Below are 21,945 nucleotides of genomic sequence, written 5' to 3' on the forward strand. Positions count from 1 at the left end.
AAACGACAAGGAGAGTAACCACAGATTTAAAATATATTTATTCTCGTCAACGAGTCACCAACTGTACACTAGTTACATATCTGTAGTATTCACAGCACACAGCCTATATAGCTATACACTGAGTGTACAAAACATTAAGGACACCTGCTCTTTCCATGACAGACTGACCAGGTGAATCCAGGTGAAAGCTATGATCCCTTATTGATGTCACTAAATCCACTTAAATCAGTGTAGATGAGGGGGAGGAGACAGGTTAAAGAAAGATTTTTAATCATTCAGAGGGTGAATGGGCAACACAAAATATTGAAGTGCCTTTGAACAGGGTATGGTAGTAGGTGCCAGGCGCACCGGTTTGTGTCAAGAACTGTAACGCTGCTGAGTTTTTCACACTCAACAGTTTCCTGTGTGTATCAAGGATGGTCCACCACCCAAAGGACATCCAGCCAACTTCACACAACTGTGGGAATCATTGGAGTCAACATGGGCCAGCATCCCTGTGGAACGCTTTCGACACCTTGTAGAGTCCACGTCCCAATGAATTGATGCTGTTCTGAGGGCAAAAGTAAGTGCAGCTCAATATTAGGAAGGTGTTCCTAATGTTTTGTATACTCAGTTCATTCTTTATAGGCCTATATACACACACATATATACACACCACCGGTCAAAAGTTTTAGAACACCTACTCATTCCAGGGTTTTAGAACACCTACTCATTCCAGGGTTTTAGAACACCTACTCATTCAAGGGTTTTAGAACACCTACTCATTCAAGGGTTTTAGAACACCTACTCATTCAAGGGTTTTTCTTAATTTTTTTTAATGACTATTTTCTACATTGTAGAATAATAGTGTAGGCATCCAAACTATGAAATAACACATAGAATCACGTAGTAACCAAAACAAAGTGTTAAACAAATCAGAATATATTTTAATATTTGAGATTCTTCAAAATAGCCACCCTTTGCCTTGATGACAGCTTTGCACACTCTTGGCACCGTTGCGCCACTTGGGAGGCCCCAGCCAATTAATAAAATGGACTACTTTAAAATTGAGATAGCATGGGCAGCACTATTGAGGCGGTCACAGACCTCCATTTCTCTCTCAGGAAACAATGTCATGCTGCTTCCTCGACTCGTCTACAGTCGCTGACTTTAGCATTACCCATCAAACACGCCCAACAAGTCCTTGTCTTTATGTGACTGTATTCAACCTACAGGTAACTACTAAAATAATGGGAACACTGGAGTAAATTAGGGAAACAAAGTATATTGAAAGCAGGTGCTTCCACATAGGCGTGGTTCCTGAGTTAAATTCAGTAATTAACATCCCATCATGCTTAGGGTCACGTGTACACATTTTGGGTGGGCCATTAGTTTCATGCCCTGTGGATGGCAGTGGTCACTGAATGGTTTGATGAGCATGAAAACGATCACCGTCTCAGTCACCAGATCTCAACCCAATTGAACACCAAATGATGGAATTTCTCGTGAAAGAATGGCGTCTCATCCCTCCAATAGAGTTCCAGACACTTGTAGAATTCATGCCAAGATGGACTGAAGCTGTTCTGATTGGTGGAGGCCCAACGCCCTATTGAGACACTATATATATTGGTGTTTCCTTTACTTTGGCAGCTATCCAAGTCTCTCAGGTACTGTGTCTATGGTTACTACCAGAACCGCATGCATGTCTATGTAACAAGGTTTCAAGGGGCTCGGCATGTCACAGCCCAGTGTTTAGATTCATGGTAGATGTAGTTTTAGGGGGCTCAGCATGTCACAGCCCAGTGTTTAGATTATATTAGCCCTACAGTACACCATCACAAGACCCACAGCAACAGGAAGACAACTCATCCTGTTCTGTAGCAGCACAGAAACATCCATGTCTGTCTCACTCCTCCTTTCACGTCTCACTCCGTCTCTCGCGTCTCACTCCTTCTCTCACGTCTCACTCCTTCTCTCGCGTCTCACGTCTCACTCCTTCTCCCACGTCTCACTCCTTCTCTCACGTCTCACTCCTTCTCTCACGTCTCACTCCTCTCACACGTCTCACTCCTTCTCTCACGTTATGTTTATCAGGCCTTTATTCACTTCACTCACAGGCCTCCAGGTAAGGTGTGTGTGTGTGTGTGAGAGGGTTGGGAGGTGTGAGAGGGTTGGGAGGTGTGTGTGAGTGAGAGGGGGTTTGTGGGTGGCGAGTATGGGTGTGAGGATGACGTTTGGCTGTGTTAGGAGACCAGGCCTCAGCAGGAAGCCCTCTCACATGTTGAAGCTCTCTCCACAGCCGCAGGTGCCCTTGATGTTGGGGTTGTTGAAGACAAACTCACTGGACAGCTTGGACTCCACAAAGTCCATCTCGGTCCCCAGCAGAGTGAGCTGGGCCTTCTTCTCTATAAATACACGCACACCTGCAGGAGAGGACTAATAATTATTAGGGCTGTTGAAGTTAATTTTACATTTAATGTCACGCATTATTTCCTAATCGTTTCCTGAAAGACCTTTTTAAATGCAACACGCGTTTCCGCAAAGACCTTTTTAAATGCAACACAACACACTCTGCTGTCCCAAGGTTTCCGTCAGGAAAATGTGTCTGCCGGACATTATGCCCAGCAGCATTTTAAAATGTACCCATGATGCATTGGGTGAGTAAGCGGATTAGGGCGTCCACCAACGGTGCTCAGAATGACAGATCACCTTTCGAATATGGTAATTTATATTAAACAGAACATTCAAGTCAAGGACGCAACAAGATCCTTCTTCTTCTTAACCGATGATGATGATGCACTTTGAACATGTTAGAATAAGTGTCCACATTCACTTTTCTCCAGCCAACAAGACGAGTAACGAACAGCAAAAATCACTAGACAATGTAAATGTACTATCCTCAACAGTAGAATTTATTTGAACCTATTCTATTGGTCAGCTTGTTGAGAAAGAACCGGCCTATTCTCAAACAGACTCTGGGACAGTTGTGAGATGATAGATCCCTAATTCACACAACCAGCAGGCCTTAGGCTAAGACATTTTGTAAAACATTATTTTAAAGCAGATACAACAGATCAGAACATTTAGCTTAAAACGTAGCTGAACGATTTATTCACATTATAAGCAAAACAGGACATTCGGAAAGTACTCAGAACCATGGACTTTTTCTACACCTCTTTACGTTACAGCCTTATTCTAAAATGGATTCAATTGTACCCCCCCCCCCCCCACCCCCAAAAAAACATATCTACCCACTATTTGACAAAGCAAAAAAACATTATCCGCAGATCCTCTCAAGCTCTGTCAGGCTGGATGGGGAGCTTTGCTGCACAGCTATTTTCAGGTCTCTCCAGAGATGTTTGATCAGGCTCTGGCTGGGCCACTCAAGGACATTCATAGACTTGTCCCGAAGCCACTCCTGCGCTGTCTTGGCTGTGTGCTTAGGGTCGTTGTCCTGTTGGAAGGTGAACCGTCTTCCCAGTCGGAGGTCCTGAGCACTCTGGAGCAAGTTTTCATCAAAGATCTCTCTGTACTTTGCTCCGTTCATCTTTCCCTCGATCATGACTAGTCTCTCCTAGTCTCTTCTGCTGAAAAACATCCCCGGTGAGGAGTGGCTTCCGTCTGGTCACTCTACCATAAAGGCCTGATTGGTGGAGTTATGCAGAGATGGTTGTCCTTCTGGAAGTTTCTCCCATCTCCACAGAGAAACTCTAGAGCTCTCTCTGAGTGACCATCGGGTTCTTGGTCACCTCCCTGACCAAGGCCCTTCTCCCCCGATTGCTCAGTTTGGCCGGGCAGCCAGCTCTAAGAGTCTTGGTGGTTCCAAACTTCTTCCATTTAAGAATGATGGAGGCCACTGTGTACTTGGGGACCTTCAATGCTGCAGAAATGTTTTGGTACCCTTCCCCAGATCTGTGCCTCGACACAATCCTGTCTTGGAGCTCTACAGACAACTCCGTTGACCTCATGGCTTGGTTTTTGCTCTGACATGCACTGTCAACTGTGGGATTCTATATAGACAGGTGTGTGCCTTTCCAAATCATGTCCAATCAATTGAATTTACCACAGGTGGACTCCAATCAAGTTGTAGAAACATCTCAAGGATGATCAATGGAAACAGGATGCACCTGAGCTCAATCTCCAGTCTCATAGCAAAGAGTCTGAATGCAAACAAGGTATCTGTATTTTATTTAATACATTTGAACATTTCTAGAAACTTGTTTTCGGTTTTTCATTATGGGGTGTTGTGTTTAGATTGATGAGATAAAAAAATATTTAATCCATTTTAGAATAAGGCTGTAACAAAATGTGGAAAATGTCAAGGGGTCTGAATACTTTCTGAATACCCTGTACCTGCAGACTACCTACCTGCACAACCCCTGTTTGTGTGTGTAACAAAATGTTAAAAAGCAAATGAGTCTGAAGCAACAGATCAGAATGGTTACCTTCAAATGTTGCTGAACTCATTTCTTCACATTTTAAGCATTGTACCATCTAAATCGCTGTGGAATATTTTCAATAGCATTTATATTTTATTTTAACAGATGTTAGAAGCTGGTAGACAACAAAACAAAACAGCTTCAAACTATTTAGAGACGGTGAAATGATTCCCTACACGACTCAGGGCTGGTTCTCTCTCATAAACTAAAATTGAACAAACAATTAATCATTTCCTGGTTGCAAAAATTCTACGAATGATTTCCAAAGCCAGAACAGCATTCCCATTTTGACAGATTCCACTCCGGTGGGAGAAATCAATAGGTTACTATTCCAGACAATGACAACACTGAGTAACACTATTATTCCACAATTACTGCAGATATATTAAAGATTCTGAAATTACAACGCAACAATCCTATGTGTCCTATCCTATGTAGCACCTTAACGTCAAAGAAGGAGGGAGCAGAGGCCCGCGGCAATATTGATCAGAGGGAGCAGAGGCCCGCGGCAATATTGATCAGAGGGAGCAGAGGCCCGCGGCAACATTGATCAGAGGGAGCAGAGGCCCGCGGCAACATTGATCAGAGGGAGCAGAGGCCCGCGGCAACATTGATCAGAGGGAGCAGAGGCCCGCGGCAACATTGATCAGAGGGAGCAGAGGCCCGCGGCAACATTGATCAGAGGGAGCAGAGGCCCGCGGCAACATTGATCAGAGGGAGCAGAGGCCCACGGCAACATTGATCAGAGGGAGCAGAGGCCCACGGCAACATTGATCAGAGGGAGCAGAGGCCCACGGCAACATTGATCAGAGGGAGCAGAGGCCCACGGCAACATTGATCAGAGGGAGCAGAGGCCCACGGCAACATTGATCAGAGGGAGCAGAGGCCCACGGCAACATTGATCAGAGGGAGCAGAGGCCCACGGCAACATTGATCAGAGGGAGCAGAGGCCCACGGCAACATTGATCAGAGGGAGCAGAGGCCCACGGCAACATTGATCAGAGGGAGCAGAGGCCCACGGCAACATTGATCAGAGGGAGCAGAGGCCCACGGCAACATTGATCAGAGGGAGCAGAGGCCCACGGCAACATTGATCAGAGGGAGCAGAGGCCCACGGCAACATTGATCAGAGGGAGCAGAGGCCCACGGCAACATTGATCAGAGGGAGCAGAGGCCCACGGCAACATTGATCAGAGGGAGCAGAGGCCCACGGCAACATTGATCAGAGGGAGCAGAGGCCCACGGCAACATTGATCAGAGGGCGCAGAGGCCCACGGCAACATTGATCAGAGGGAGCAGAGGCCCACGGCAACATTGATCAGAGGGAGCAGAGGCCCACGGCAACATTGGAACATTAACAGCTGGGTGTTTATGGTGAAAATGTAATAAAAAACATAATATAGATGGCTTTGTTTCCATCCCTTACAATCAAAGACTAGTTCGTCTGTAACTCAATACACTGCTTTTTAAAAAGGACAAATATTTTACAGCAACATTAGGAGACATTGTAACATTACAGTAAAACCACAACAGTATTTTACAGCAATAATAAATCACTTATGTTAAGGAGAACATTTCAACATAATGTTGAGGATTTCATTTAGATTGTAGATTAAATAAAAACATCTGACAAGATGAGGATAACTCAACAACATTCATGGTTTTCCAAAGTGGTCCAACGAGGATGCAACTCTAAATATTAAGATAACGTTGGGATAATGTCATTTAGGATAATGGTGTTTGCTCACCGTCCTGCAGCACCTCCTCGTCAGCCTGATCTTTCTGCTTGGTGAAGTCCAGAGTGTAGGTCATACCGTTACAGCCCCGAGTCCTCACACCCACCTTCAGACCAATCTGGAACACAAACACCATTATACCACTACCCATAACCCCTCACACCCACCTTCAGACCACTACCCATCACACCCACCTTCAGACCACTACCCATCACACCCACCTTCAGACCACTACCCATCACACCCACCTTCAGACCACTACCCATCACACCCACCTTCAGACCACTACCCATCACACCCACCTTCAGACCACTACCCATAACACCCACCTTCAGACCACTACCCATAACACCCACCTTCAGACCACTACCCATAACACCCACCTTCAGACCACTACCCATAACACCCACCTTCAGACCACTACCCATAACACCCACCTTCAGACCACTACCCATAACACCCACCTTCAGACCACTACCCATAACACCCACCTTCAGACCACTACCCATAACACCCACCTTCAGACCACTACCCATAACACCCACCTTCAGACCACTACCCATAACACCACCTTCAGACCAATCTGGACACAGCGCTAGGCCCGGAACAGAAGCTCTAAAAAGGAGGTCTCCAGGAGAGTTGGAGGGATACTCACGTATTCTGGTTTATCCTCGAGTAAGTTCCTGATCCTATTCACAGCAGATGGAGTCTGGAGAGAGAGACCAGAGGGGTTGCCGACACAGTCCATTACAGTATCATACGCACAATCTTCCTACGGCAACTCTAGGAATCTCTGATACCAGATATAAATATGACTAATCTGAGACTTCAACTCCTTGCATCCCATTGTAGTATAGCCACAACACTGTCACAAACACAAATGTAACAATTTAATTGATTTTACTGACTTACAGTTCATAAGGAAATTAGTCAATTTAAATAAATACATTGGGCCCTAAATCTATGGTTTTCACATGACTGGGAATACAGATATGCATCTGATGGTCACAGAGACCATAAAAAAGGTAGGGGAGTGGATCAGAAAGCCAGTCAGTATCTGGTGTGACCACCATTTGCCTCATGCAGCGCGACACGTCCCCTTCACACAGAGGGCCTTGCGTTAATCATTCCGAAACATGAGTTGATGGCGGTGGCTGAATGGCACGTCAATGGGCCTCAGGACCTCGACACGGTATCTCCGTGCATTCAAATTGCCTTCGATGAAATGCAATCGTGTTGGTTGTCCGTAGCTTATGCCTTCCCATACCATAACCCCACCATGGGGCACTCTGTTCACTATGTTGACATCAGCAAACCACTCGCCCACATGATGCCATACACATCATCTGCCATACACATCATCTGCCATCATCCCAGTCCAGTTGAAACCGGGATTCATCTGTGAAGAGCACACTTCTCCAGCCTGCCAGCGGCCATCGAAGGTGAACATTTGACCACTTAAAGCCGGTTACGACACCGAACTGCAGTCAGGTCAAGACCCCGCTGAGGACGATGAGCTTCCCTGAGACAGGTTCTACAAAGTTTTTGTAGAAATGATTTGGTTGTTTCATCAGCTGTCTAGGTGGCTGGTCTCTGATGATCCCGCAGGTGAAGAAGCCAGATGTGGAGGTCCTGGGTTGGCGTGGTTACACGTGGTCTACTGTAGTGAGGCCAGTTGGACGTACTGCCAAATTCTCAAAAACGACATTGGAGGTGGCTTATGGAAGAGAATTGAACATTTTCTGGCAACAATTCTGGCAAGGCCAATTGCACACCTACCTCGAAACTTGAGACATATGTGGCATTGTGTTGTGAAAAAAAGTCCCCAGCACAAGGTGCACCTGTGTAATGATCATGCCGTTCAATCAGCTTCTTGATATGCAACACCTGTGAGGGGGATGGATTATCTTGGCGAAGGAGAAATGCTCACTAACAGGGATGTAAACAAATTTGTCCACAACATTTGAGAGAAATAAGCTTTTTGTTGTTATGGAACATTTTATATTTATATAACATCTTATATTTCATCTCCATGAAACCGAAACTTGACAAGATGCATTTATATTTTTGTTCACTATAATAGTATAGTAGGTCTATAACATTAACACCAAAACACACCTAATTTCTAATGACATTTTAGGATGGTTAGCTGGAGCAGAATAGTCACATTTTCTTTCTCAAGCTCCCAGAACTCAGAGCGGACACCACTAGGCAGAACATACACGTTGATTGAAACAAAATACAAGAAAAGGATGCTAGTTTAAAACCAGAGAGGAAATGGAAGTTATTTAAGAAGACCTAAACACATATTCCCATGAAATGGATTGAGATCAGATGATTGACATGGAGATTCAGTTGGGACGTTTTACCAGTAAAATGTAAAGAACTAGTAGGCATTATGAGTGGTGGCCTATTTTGGAAATTAGGTAGCCTGTGACTAACTTGGTGTTTGATGGTATTACGAATAGAAAATGTTATTGGAGACAATGTGTAGCATAGGCAGACATTGCAATTTGAATATGCATTTAAATGCATATTCTATAATGATAGGGTATTCAATTGGCTACATCTGTCGCAACAAAACTCAGATAATCGTGACATTTAAATTACTTGGTCACCAAATAGGTAATAAAGGTTTGCATCCCTATGACCTCATAATCACAAGTCCATTCTAAATTGTTAATGTTTCTTGACGTTTTGTCCCATAACCATGTTGTTGTCATCTGTCACAACAGCAGTTTGGTTCACCTCGACAGAGGGACTGGGCTGTCCAACAGTAACTACAGTGAGCTGAGCTACTTTATCACAACGCCACAGAGGCCTTTATCTCCAAAACCCCGTGCCTGCAGACAGTTGATGTGAACAAGCTGGTTAACATTTCATGTAAGAAACTGTGCTGCTGCCTTCTCATCGGGCCCGGAAGTAGCTTTCTGTGTCATTGGACATGAGTGACAAACGTCCTTTAGGTAGCTACTGTAGCTATAGATAAAAACTAGTGTATTCCTAATCACTTGCTCGCTAGCTAGAGATATTAGCTATGTTACCTAGTTAAAACACAGTTCTCAAATCACCACCACACTCACTCATTTTTGAAAAGCCTCAATCCGAAATGAAGGCAAGGATTTACCGGATTAAACAGCAGATAGTGTGGGCGGATTGGAGCTCCGAAACTATTAAAAACGACTTTTCAGCACCAAAACAATAGCGGGCAAAACTTTGGGTGCTGAAATCAGTAGTTTGTATGCATATATATATATATAAACAGTAATTTTGTGACGTCGGAGCTCCAGTCCGTTCACACCAGTCGGTCATCAACTCCATTGTAAATCGTTGAGTTTAATCGGCTAACTCGGATTATGAGAATTTAATTGACACATGATGAGTGCCACCAAAAACGACGACATAGCTATATTACATGACAGCCAGCTCGCTTTCTGTAACTTCGGAGTAAACGGTTTTAGTAATATTCACCGATACTTAAAGTGTTTGGAGAGGAAAATATAATATTTTTTTACACACTTACCAGCGTTAAAGCCGCTCTAGTGGCTAATATCTTTCTTTTACTGACTGCTCGGACGGTCGCCCTAGCCACCATGGAGGCAGACATGTTCGGTAATGACATGTCCGAACCACAGATGGAACAATGACTCAGATAGTTCACTGGTTGTATAAATGTGAAGTATCCGGTGGGCGTTTCCACCCACTACCAAATATGGTAGTGAGAGATTTGTACATCGTTACACTTTTTTTTTTTTTACATAATATGACATTTTTATTGTCTTTATTCTTTTGAAACGTCGGTATGTTTACTGTTAATTTTTATTGTTTATTTCACTTTTGTATATTATCTACTTCACTTGCTTTGACAATGTTAACACGTTTCCCATGACAATAAAGCCCCTTGAAATGAATTGGAAGCCCACTGGCACACAGTGGGAGAAGATGAAACGAGATGGATTTTGGTCCGATATTTTCTCGTCAATTAAACATTTAAATTCAATACAGATCTATTCCAAAAAAACTAGATTCTGTTATTAAAAGAGTGGACACATTTTTGCAGACTTTGCCTTTTGCAAAGGTTGTACAAAATCGCGCTGTCTAGGAGTGGAAAGGTAAATTGAGTTACTGCGCACTTCACAGAGTAGGCGTTCTCTAAAGGAAATATGTAGATTGACAAGAATGCGCCACTAGCAGTGCTTGGCTCTGCCCACTATGACTCGAATGATAGACCACAGTTTATCTTGGTTTACTTATAAAAAATCTTTATTTAAACCCTTTTAGCTACAGAACATATTTATGTAAACGAACATGAAAACACCGGTGTGCGCATGAGCGGGAAACAGCCAACCCAGCGGTTTAGCAAACGGATCCACAATAGGTTGATTTATTGAATGACAGGCTTAAGCCAATAGAAATCCAGTGAGGTTACGACACTGTATGACACCTTCAAAAATGTGATCAACGCAACAATTAAGTTCATTAGGCAGGCTAGATCACTGAGTTATATAATAAGAACTTGATACTGAGTCCAAGAATACCTTGAAAACAACGGATTGTTATTGTTATTATAAACTGGTTACCAATGTAATTAGTACAGTAAAAAGTAACGTTGTCATACCTTTCAGCCAATCAGCATTCAGGGCTCGAACCACGTTTCTAATTGTAAATAAATCCCCTTTGCGCATGTGCATATGACAGGAGAGTTTCAGTGATTAAAGTTGGACAGAGGATCTCAAAATCAGAGCAAGAAAAATGTTGATGAACATGAAAAAGTGTTAGGCTAATTTCTGGCCATTGTGCTGTTACGTGCCAGATGTTAAGACGACAAACCCTTATAAAATGGCACATTTGCGAGATTGATTTAACTTTTCAATAGGTATAGGCTACGGACTAAAATCAGGGTTTATTATTGTAATTCCACTTTGCCATGGTTTGCTTAGATAAAGGCAGGTAGCCTATAGCCCCACATCTCATGTTGGGTAGCCTAGACGAGATGTAGGCCAAATGGAAACTGAACGATTTAGCAGTTTGCTTAGTACAAATTAACTGACATGAATAGGGAGGCGATTTCGCAAATTAGAAGTGCTTGTTTCCCCCAATAGCCTGCTGGAATAGGCTACTGAGGATGGGGTCGTAATTTCAATCACTGAATTAAATGTTAAAATGTGTATGGACCGAATATTTTTGTCAACAACAGCCAGTGTTTATTTTTACCTGTAGCCTAATCTGACTGTTAAATCAATCTAATGCGTTCATAATAACACAAGACTACAACAAACTGGAGTTACAGGCTATCTATTGATAATAACACAAGACTACAACAAACTGGAGTTACAGGCCATCTATTGATAATAACACAAGACTACAACAAACTGGAGTTACAGGCTATCTATTGATAATAACACAAGACTACAACAAACTGGAGTTACAGGCTATCTATTGATAATAACACAAGACTACAACAAACTGGAGTTACAGGCTATCTATTGATAATAACACAAGACTACAACAAACTGGAGTTACAGGCTATCTATTGATAATAACACAAGACTACAACAAACTGGAGTTACAGGCTATCTATTGATAATAACACAAGACTACAACAAACTGGAGTTACAGGCTATCTATTGATAATAACACAAGACTACAACAAACTGGAGTTACAGGCTATTCAATCTGTTTGACAGCTCCAGGTAAGCTACACAAGTGGCACAAATGGATTTGCAATGACTCCAGTGATATCGTCATTTCAACACATTTATTGTATCAAATGGTAGCCGAAAATGGCATATATATTAATAAGCTGCTTGGTCAACTGAGGCAAATGTATCATTCAACACATTTAGCCTCATGTCAGTTTCAGTTTCATTGAGGAATTTTCCCCCCTGAAGAAGTTCCACAACTTACATTTCAAATTTCCCTCGGCATCCCCCCGAGAACCAGGAACTGAACACACTTCGCTTGATACCGTTTTCTTTAAGCAGTCAACACTAGAATGTAGTTTAAACCACCAACGAGTGGATTTATGTAGTGCGCCCCAAATAGTTATTGTTTTGTCTCCATTAGCGCCCTCAACACCCCCCCCCCCCTCCCCACCACTCAGCAACAGGTCACAGTGAAATCATATATATTTTAAAGAGAAATGTCATGGCGGCCACGGTGCAACTTAGAAATAGCCAACAACGCGACCAATACATTTTAACCCGCGACGTCGTTTTCAAAGTAGCCCAATATAGCATGAAAACCGCGAACATGGCAACACCGGTGGGAGTACAGGGATCTGGGCAAGCAGCGATCCAAAAACATAGCAGGCATTGGATACGTTTTTTTTTTAAACTCTTCATATATTTGGATGAGTGAAAAAAAATAAAAAATGTTTCGCTTGTCAGCTAATCAAGTTTAAGATTTGTAACTTTCAAAATACAAAAATCATCCCTGTATAATTCGTTTGGCATCTTATGATGTAGCCAAATGGTAAGAAAAATGCATCATACAGGGATGATTTCTGTATTTTGAAAGTTACATATCTTGAAAACACGTTGGGACTATGTCAACAATGGACCGAATGAAGAAAATACCTAAATGGTTTTTTTTGGGGGGTGGAAATTTTCCTTTAACCGTTGATCATTGCGTAATGTTATCTTCTAAAACTTCAACAGGTAGAAAAATACATATCTGAAAAATATACGTTGACATCTTCAGGACATTAAATGAATGGCACGTTTCCTTTTTTTTTGTAAAGAAAGTTTATTTATAAAGCAGGTCTCAGAACACTAGCATCCCAGACCAGAGTGGACAGAATCTGACGTCACAGCTACCAGGCCCACCAATCAGAGGCACTGTGGCCACAAAAAGGCTACATAAAAACAAAAAACGTGTTTCCTGGTTTCCCCCCCCCCTTTACCACTCCCTGCACCCCGAACCCAAAATCAACCCTCAACCCAAACCCCTGATCATAAAAGACAAGTGGTTCAGTATATAAACAATATGGTGTCACCAGCTATAGACAAGGTTGTCATTTAATGTTTTACCATATTGCTTATATATATATATATATATATATATATATATATATATATATATATATATATATCCAGGCCTCTCAGATCGACACACATTGGGGTTGGCTACTAGTAACCCAATACAGGACCATATATTCTGCACCTATGGTGTGTTTAGGCTGAGCAGGCAGAAGCAATATGGAATTCATCTTTAGCTACCATGTTTGGAGACTCTGGCATGAAGGAGACAATTTAATACAAACTGTCCATTATTATCTAAAGATCCCATCTGTTTCAGGGCCGTTCATCCACCTCTGAATACAGATTCAACCCTTTTCACGCACGCACAGAGATGAGCAGACAAACACACACAGTCACACAGCCTGGCTCAAACTGGATTTGACGAGACAAAGCGGAAGAGAGGGGTGTTTTGGGGAGGACATCATTGCACGAGACAAATCTAACAAATAATCACTTTTAAAATAACATTAAAAAATCAAAATCAAAGGAGGAGGCGCATGCAAAATGGCTTTTCAGTTAAAACACAATACAACACTTTAAAAAGTTCCTCTGAGGCAGGAGGGGTAGTTAAAACATAAAATACCCTCTCTATGTCCCAAAATGGCACCCTATTCCCTATATAGTGCACTACTTATGACCAGGGCTCTGGTCAAACGTAAAGCCCTGGTCATAAGTAGTGCACTATATAGGGATTAGGGTGCCTTTTGGGAGACAGGCACTCAGGCTCTGCCACCATCCACTGGGGTTCCATGTCAGGGTTCCAACGGGTAGGGTTCTGAGTTCCGGATGTTCTAGGTTCAGGCTGGTGGACTGGAGGTCAGACCTCAGAGGGAGTAGAGTAGAACCCGGAGGTTTGGGGCTAGAGCTGCCTCTCTCTCTCTCCCCATCTCCTCAGTCCACTGGGCTCCTTCTGGGACCAGACAGACCCATGTGTCTGCTGGCTAGACTGCCTGGAACACATGTGGATTCAATATAGCAGGGATGAGATGCACTGAAGCTTAAGGAAGGTAATGCAATGCTGTAATGTAAAAGCTACTGAAACATTGACATTTAGTTTGAAAAGTTTGTGTGAAATTACAGTAAAATAATTGGACAATGACCTGCTTGTGAACTCAATCATATTTTTGGTGTCGCTTCTTTTTCTTTTTTTCCTCCTGTTGAGGTGAGTCCTGAAAAAACAAACACACACACTAGGATTAGACCAGGTTGAGGTGAGCCTGGACACACAAACACACACACTAGGATTAGACCAGGTTGAGGTGAGTCCTGGACACACAAACACACACACTAGGATTAGACCAGGTTGAGGTGAGTCCTGGACACACAAACACACACACTAGGATTAGACCAGGTTGAGGTGAGTCCTGGACACACAAACACACTAGGATTAGACCAGGTTGAGGTGAGTCCTGGACACACAAACACACTATGATTAGACCAGGTTGAGGCGAGTCTTGGACAAACGCACACACTAGGATTAGACCAGGTTGAGGCGAGTCCTGGACACACAAACACACTAGGATTAGACCAGGTTGAGGTGAGTCCTGGACAAACACACACACTAGGATTAGACCAGGTTGAGGTGAGTCCTGGACACACACACTAGGATTAGACCAGGTTGAGGTGTCCTGGACAAACACACTAGGATTAGACCAGGTTGAGGTGAGTCCTGGACAAACACACTAGGATTAGAACAGGGTTGTGAGTGCATGTCAATGTTTGTGCGAGTATTTATCATACCTGTTTTTCTCTCTCTCAAATTCCTCATGTGGCTCGTAGAGGGAGATGAAGAGAAGGCCCCAGCTGGTCCTCTGTACTGGGGGCAGTCTTTCTTGATGTGGGCGTGGCTTCCACACAGGAAGCAGCACCGTTTCTCTTCCTGTCTTCTCCAGTATTCACCCTGACGATGTTCCCTGCCCCCCTCCGCCCAGTCCCTCCTTCCCTCCGCTCGGTCCTCCTGTTCACGACGCTGCCTCGACCTGGAGAGGAGGAGGAGATTAACGCACACACGCTAACGGTTTTGACTTAACTCCTGAGTTATTTAGGGGTTGACAGGAAGGTCATGTCTACCAGTGAAATGTTTAATTTCTCCTTTTCTGTCAGTTATGTCTAGACCAATACAAAGGACTCGTGGAAAAAGTCAGTCGTGGAATAGAAACTTAACAAAAACCCTTTACATTGAAATAAATACTCCAAAACAATGGTGGTCTCTTTGTATTATCACAAAATATATAAAAACAAACAAACAATATCAGTCACAAAATAATAATAACTTACGTTTCTCAGGGAAAGTCCTGTACCTCAGGCATAAAAAAAAAAAAGTCCCGGCCCAGAAAATTATTCAAGTGAACCTCTTCAGGCGCACGCAATGTTCATCAATAAGCGGTGTGCAAAACCAGTCACACACAAAACATAAACGTTTGTTCCATCAATACAAATGATTAGGATTCACAATATATTATTCTCCAACAACTCCTACAGTGCAGATACATTTTTTTTTTAAAAGGTGTGAGTCAATCTGATCCAACAACAGAACTCCAGCAGAGAACGGAGATTTGCCTATTATTGTAATCGGTGTATTTAATATTGTAATCTATTTATTTATTTATTATTGTAATCTATTGATTTATTTATTATTGTAATTTATTTATTTATTTATTATTGTAATCTGTTGATTTATTATTGTAATCTGTTGATTTATTATTGTAATCTATTTATTTATTTATTATTGTAATCTATTTATTTATTTATCATTGTAATCTGTTGATTTATTATTGTAATCTGTTGATTTATTATTGTAATCTATTTATTTATTTATCATTGTAATCTGTTGATTTATTATTGTAATCTGTTGATTTATTATTGTAATCTGTTGATTTATCATTGTAATCTGTTGATTTATTATTGTAATCTGTTGATTTATTATTGTAATCTGTTGATTTATTATTGTAATCTGTTGATTTATCATTGTAATCTGTTTAGGAATGTTGGCGGCGTTATCGCTTTCTTGTGGCTACAGCTCACTTTTAAAAACAAAACAAAAAAAGGTATGAACAAGCTTCAGAGCTGAGGGTTTGAAAACCTCCTCTCGCGCGCCACCGTCACCATTTTTATGCAGTTGATGAATTAAAGGTGACACACAGTGCAGGGAGGAGACGCACCGAGGCCGTCAGGACAAATTTGAGGCCGTCACACACCCCTCTCCCCTGGAAAAAGCCAACCATTGCCATAAAAAGGCAGATCTTGGTCTCCTCACTTCCCTCTCCAGAAGATAACCATGACCAGTGCTCATCTCCTCCCAATTCCTCAGCCGAGGGGGTAACACACTTTAAGGACAACGCGTATGTCTTCACCTGTGTCTTCCGCCGCTCGGTATTTCACGAGGGCCCCATCTCATCCAAAATCTTATATGGTCCTTGCCATTTAGGACCCAGCTTGGCCCAGAATAATTGTTCAACTTTTGAATACGGCTGGAGTGTAGCCATACCCGATCACTGACGAGAAACGACTTCTTATCATAGTTCCTCTTCTGCTTGAGACGAGCCTTGATCAGATTCTTTGAGACAAGAGCTCTCAAGTCGTGGAGATTGAATGATTGCTATGACCAGGTAGTTTGAGTCTGGACTAAACAGTTGGGTCTGTAGCACCATGTCTAAGGGTTCTCTGAGGGGACGACTCCAGTTCGCTTCTGCAGGACTGACTCCAGTGGACTCTTGGCACAGCAGAATTCAAACCCGCAAAAGTTGCTTGTCCCATTATTGTAGCTGGGTCCCTACATAGGTAACAACCATTGTCTTCAAGGTTTGATTCACATTCTCAATTAGGTTGGTCTGTGGGTGATAGACGTTGACCACGGCCTGTCTCAGGTTCTCTCTTCGCCAGGTCTCCTCAGAGATCAGAGACGAATTTGGAACCTAGATCAGACAAGATCAGGCACTATCCAGCGAGTCAGGATCTCTTTCGTGAGGTTGTTAGAGACTGTGCTTTGACAGGCCACAGCAAGGACAAAGAGCTCCACCCGCTTGGAATAGTCAATCGACAAAAACAAGCATGTACACATTCCGATTCGAGCTTCAAGGAAATGAACACATCAAATCCACTCCTAACATTTCCCAAGGTTGTGTAATCGTGGTTTGCTGTAACTTGCCGACAGTCTTCCGGCCTTCTGGTTTGTACATTTGACAAACTTGACAGTTTCAGATGTGACTTTATAAACTCAGCAAAAAAAAAGAAACGTCTCCTTTTCAGAACCCTGTCTTTCAAAGGAACCAGGAACGCACAATCCCTCCATCAGTGCTCTGATTGTCCGCAATAGGCTGGACTGGGGGCTTGTAGGTCTGTTGTAAGGCAGGTCCTCACCAGACATCACTGGCATGCCTATGGGCACAAACCCACTGTTGCTGAACCAGACAGGGTTAGGGTTTGTGCCCATAGGCGGCGACGTTGCCGCCTATGGGCACAAACCCACTGTTGCTGAACCAGACAGGGTTAGGGTTTGTGCCCATAGGCGGCCCATAGGCGGCGACGTTGCCGGTGATGTCTGGTGAGGACCTGCCTTACAACAGGCCTACAAGCCCCCAGTCCAGCCTCTCTCAGCCTATTGCGGACAATCAGAGCACTGATGGAGGGATTGTGCGTTCCTGGTTCCTTTGAAAGACAAACTGGCAAAAGGTGCTCTTCACTGACGAGTTGCGGTTTTGTCTCACCAGGGGCGATGGTCAGATTCGCGTTTATCGTTGAAGGAATGAGCGGTACACTGAGGCCTGTACTCTGGAGCAGGGTTGATTTGGAGGTGGAGGGTCCGTCATGGTCTGGGGCGGTGTGTCACAGCATCATCGGACTGAGCTTGTTGTCATTGCAGGCAATCTCAACGCTGTGCGTTACAGGGAAGACACCCTCCTCCCTCATGTGGTACCCTTCCTGCAGGCTCATCCTGACATGACCCTCCAGCAGGACAACGCCACCAGCCATAAAGCTCGTTCTGTGCGTGATTTCCTGCAAGACAGGAATGTCACTGTTATGCCATGGCCATCGAAGAGCCCAGATCTCAATCCCATTGAGCAGGTCTGGGACCTGTTGGATCGGAGGGTGAGGTCTAGGGCCATTCCCCCCAGAAATATCCGGGAACTTGGTGGAAGAGTGGGGTAACATCTCACAGTAAGAACTGGGAAATCTGGTGCAGTCCATGAGGAGGAGATGCACTGCAGTACTTAATGCAGCTGGTGGCCACACCAGATACTGACTGTTACTTTTGATTTTGACCCCACCTTTGTTCAGGGACACATTATTCAATTTCTGTTGGTCACATCTGTGGAACTTGTTCAATTTGTGTCTCAGTTGTTGAATCTTATGTTTATACAAGTGCTGAAAATAAATGCAGTTGACAGTGAGAGGACGTTTCTTTTTTGCCGTACATCAGAACTTCGCTCCTTTCCGCTTCAACGTGTTGAGTGGTTCTGCCACCTGGGAGAAGTTCGACACAAACCCGTGGTACCATCCAGTCATCCCATGGAACCGTTGAAGGGCCTTGAGGGTGGTTGGCACAGGGAAGTCTTGTACAGCCTTGGTCTTTTCAGGATCCACATGGAAGCCGTTAGAGGACACAATATGGTCAAGGAATTTCGGCAGAAGTTGCTCTTTTTCATGTTCACTGTCAGACCAGCTGCTCTTAGTTTGTCCAACACTGTTTGAAGATAGAGAAAGTGGTTGATGGTCTGGCTGGGTGACTGGGTGTGGTTGATGATCTGGCTGGGTGACTGGGTGTGGTTGATGATCTGGCTGGGTGACTGGGTGTGGTTGATGGTCTGGCTGGGTGACTGGGTGTGGTTGATGATCTGGCTGGGTGACTGGGTGTGGTTGATGATCTGGCTGGGTGACTGGGTGTGGTTGATGGTCTGGCTGGGTGACTGGGTGTGGTTGATGATCTGGCTGGGTGACTGGCTGTGGTTGATGATCTGGCTGGGTGACTGGCTGTGGTTGATGATCTGGCTGGGTGACTGGGTGTGGTTGATGGTCTGGCTGGGTGACTGGGTGACTGGCTGTGGTTGATGATCTGGCTGGGTGACTGGCTGTGGTTGATGATCTGGCTGGGTGACTGGGTGTGGTTGATGATCTGGCTGGGTGACTGGGTGTGGTTGATGATCTGGCTGGGTGACTGGGTGTGGTTGATGATCTGGCTGGGTGACTGGGTGTGGTTGATGATCTGGCTGGGTGACTGGGTGTGGTTGATGATCTGGCTGGGTGACTTGGCTGTGGTTGATGATCTGGCTGGGTGACTTGGCTGTGGTTGATGATCTGGCTGGGTGACTGGCTGTGGTTGATGGTCTGGCTGGGTGACTGGGTGACTGGCTGTGTGATGATCTGGCTGGGTGACTTGGCTGTGGTTGATGATCTGGCTGGGTGACTGGGTGACTTGGCTGTGGTTGATGATCTGGCTGGGTGACTGGCTGTGGTTGATGGTCTGGCTGGGTGACTGGGTGACTTGGCTGTGGTTGATGGTCTGGCTGGGTCACTTGGCTGTGGTTGATGGTCTGGCTGGGTGACTTGGCTGTGGTTGATGGTCTGGCTGGGTGACTTGGCTGTGGTTGATGGTCTGTCTGCTGTCCCAGTCGAACCAGTGACGACTCCTTCTCTGAGTTAACTGGCTAGTAGAGGGTTGATGTTCTTCAAGATCAACTTAATGACTTTCTTTCCTTCTCAATGCAAAGTTTCCACCGTCTGCACAAGGAGTGGTAACTGTATGCAAAGTCTTAGATACACCCCCTCTTTGCACTGAATTCCTGGCTGTCTGCCAGATCAAGGTATGAACAACCTTCAGAGGGGAGGGGTTGAAATCTTCCTTTCTCGCACCACCATTTTGACCCAGCTGATACTGGCTATTGACGTGGAAATTAAACGGGAATCGCAGCGCTGGGAGGAGCTGCACAGAGATGATTTAGCCATAGATTTCATGGCTGTCAAAACAAACAAACACACAGGTATACACCCATATACATGCTTACACAACACACACACTTCTTACTTCCTGCGCATGGGGCAGTCTTTCATGAAGTGTCCGATCTTGCCACATATCCTGCAGCAGCGGTCGTTAGGAGCCAGCTGTCCCTCTGTCAGCACCTCAGGATCAAAGAAGAACTCCTGAGAGAAACAATATATTACTGTTATATAGTATTATAATACATCATTATATACTACTACTCCTGAGAGAAACAATATATTACTGTTATATAGTATTATAATACATCATTATATACTACTACTGCTGAGAGAAACAATATATTACTGTTATATAGTATTATAATACATCATTATATACTACTACTCCTGAGAGAAACAATATATTACTGTTATATAGTATTATAATACATCATTATATACTACTACTCCTGAGAGAAACAATATATTACTGTTATATAGTATTATAATACATCATTATATACTACTACTCCTGAGGAACATACATACTACCGTTCAAAAGTTTGGGGCCACTTAGAATTATTGTAATTTTTTTTAAAGAAAAGCACATTTTTGTCCATTAAAATGACATTAAATGTATCTGAAATTCAGTGTAGATATCGTTAATGACTATTGTAGCTGGAAACAGCATATTTTTTTTATGGAATATCTACAGTTGTAGTCGGAAGTTTACATATTCTTAGGTTGAAGGTCAACAACAGGGGAATATTAACTTTAATTTGTTGTTGCTGAATGATGATGCACAGTGTGATGGGAGTTCCTCGTGGGAATTGGCCTATAGGGATTGAGCTAAATTGAAATGTCTCTAACAGAACAAATATTTAATGTGTAACCATGGTAGCAATTGAAAGGGAACAGTTTGTTGATAATGGGGGGGGGGGGGGGGGGGAATTATTAGACCAAAAGCTGAGGACGCAAGAGTTCACCTGACAAGACTGAATACAGACCGATTTGATTGTATTTACATTTTCTGTACTTTTCACCACATTTGTTGATCACGAAATCTGAAAATACTCTGGATACATTCAGTAACATGTTAATAAGAATATTCCTGGAAAACGTGGGGTAGATGAAACACAAGACAAAACGATTACATGGGTCTGAGTAAGAAGACTACCTGGGGTGTCTCCAAGTGGCAACACACCTCTCCACAGTTCATAAGACAAAACGATTACAAGGGTCTGAGTGAGAAGACTACCTGGGGTGTCTCCAAGTGGCAACACACCTCTCCACAGTTCATAAGACAAAACGATTACAAGGGTCTGAGTGAGAAGACTACCTGGGGTGTCTCCAAGTGGCAACACACCTCTCCACAGTTCACAGTTCACAAGACATTTCAATGCACTTTTATGACTCAACGAACAGTCTTCAGCTATCAGGTGTTTTTCCTTCTCTCCCAGCTGTGAGGAACTAGAGGACACTTGTAGTTGTTTCGTCTTGGAACACAACCCTGCATCCCCACCGTCACACAATGACTGTTGTTTCACCCAGTCCAGAAACAGTCCATTATGAATCTCAACCTGGGTCAGGTGGGCTTGAACTGAAAGCCTGTTCTACTGCCCGACATGACTAAGGAAGTTATAAAATATGATATTGCAGTGTCAGACTTACACAAGGCAACTCAGACAAACGGATAGTCATTTGAGCAGACAGAGAGTCATTCATGTCTGTGTGACGCAGCCATTTTTTTCTTCACAATAAACAAACTGCCATTCTGCCAAGTCACCTTGTAACTCTACATCAAACATAACGATCAGAAATGTTTACACCGGGTGACATGAGTTTTATGATTTG

The 21,945-nt window shown here is 43.6% G+C and overlaps 2 protein-coding genes across 3 annotated transcripts in view; both read right to left on the reverse strand.

The window, feature by feature from the left end:
* Nucleotides 1-19: 19 nt before the first annotated feature.
* On the reverse strand, nt 20-9,789 carry LOC109881994 (iron-sulfur cluster assembly 1 homolog, mitochondrial). The gene is made up of 4 exons (XM_020474094.2): nt 9,678-9,789; nt 6,810-6,863; nt 6,167-6,272; nt 20-2,402 (listed from the first exon to the last, which is right to left on the reverse strand). The coding sequence occupies exons 1-4, from the start codon at nt 9,774-9,776 to the stop codon at nt 2,254-2,256; spliced, it is 408 nt and encodes a 135-aa protein (XP_020329683.2). The 5' UTR covers nt 9,777-9,789; the 3' UTR covers nt 20-2,253.
* Nucleotides 9,790-14,060: 4,271 nt separating this feature from the next.
* tut7 (terminal uridylyl transferase 7) overlaps nt 14,061-21,945 on the reverse strand; it is a 58,481-nt gene continuing 50,596 nt past the window's right edge. Inside the window, exons 26-29 of one of the 2 annotated variants that reach the window (XM_031829549.1) lie at nt 20,198-20,313; nt 14,917-15,155; nt 14,277-14,345; nt 14,061-14,126 (exon numbers count right to left, since the gene is read on the reverse strand). In XM_031829549.1, the coding sequence (XP_031685409.1) occupies nt 14,293-14,345; nt 14,917-15,155; nt 20,198-20,313 (408 nt within the window). In that variant the 3' untranslated portion in view covers nt 14,061-14,126; nt 14,277-14,292. Of the gene's footprint in view, nt 14,127-14,276; nt 14,346-14,405; nt 14,846-14,916; nt 15,156-20,197; nt 20,314-21,945 lie in introns of those variants that run through there. The other variant, XM_031829548.1, reaches the window with a different exon arrangement.

The sequence above is a fragment of the Oncorhynchus kisutch genome, linkage group LG8 (genome assembly GCF_002021735.2).
Source record: "Oncorhynchus kisutch isolate 150728-3 linkage group LG8, Okis_V2, whole genome shotgun sequence".
Taxonomy (NCBI): Eukaryota; Metazoa; Chordata; class Actinopteri; order Salmoniformes; family Salmonidae; genus Oncorhynchus; species Oncorhynchus kisutch.

Excerpts from the sequence above, each read along its gene's own strand:
- LOC109881994 (XM_020474094.2), bottom strand. The coding sequence starts at position 9,776 with ATGTCATTACCGAACATGTCTGCCTCCATGGTGGCTAGGGCGACCGTC. Across the intron at positions 6,273-6,809 it reads TCGAGGATAAACCAGAATAC|ATTGGTCTGAAGGTGGGTGT; the intron begins GTGAGTATCCCT and ends TTTGTGTTCCAG. Across the intron at positions 2,403-6,166 it reads CGAGGAGGTGCTGCAGGACG|GTGTGCGTGTATTTATAGAG; the intron begins GTGAGCAAACAC and ends CCTCTCCTGCAG.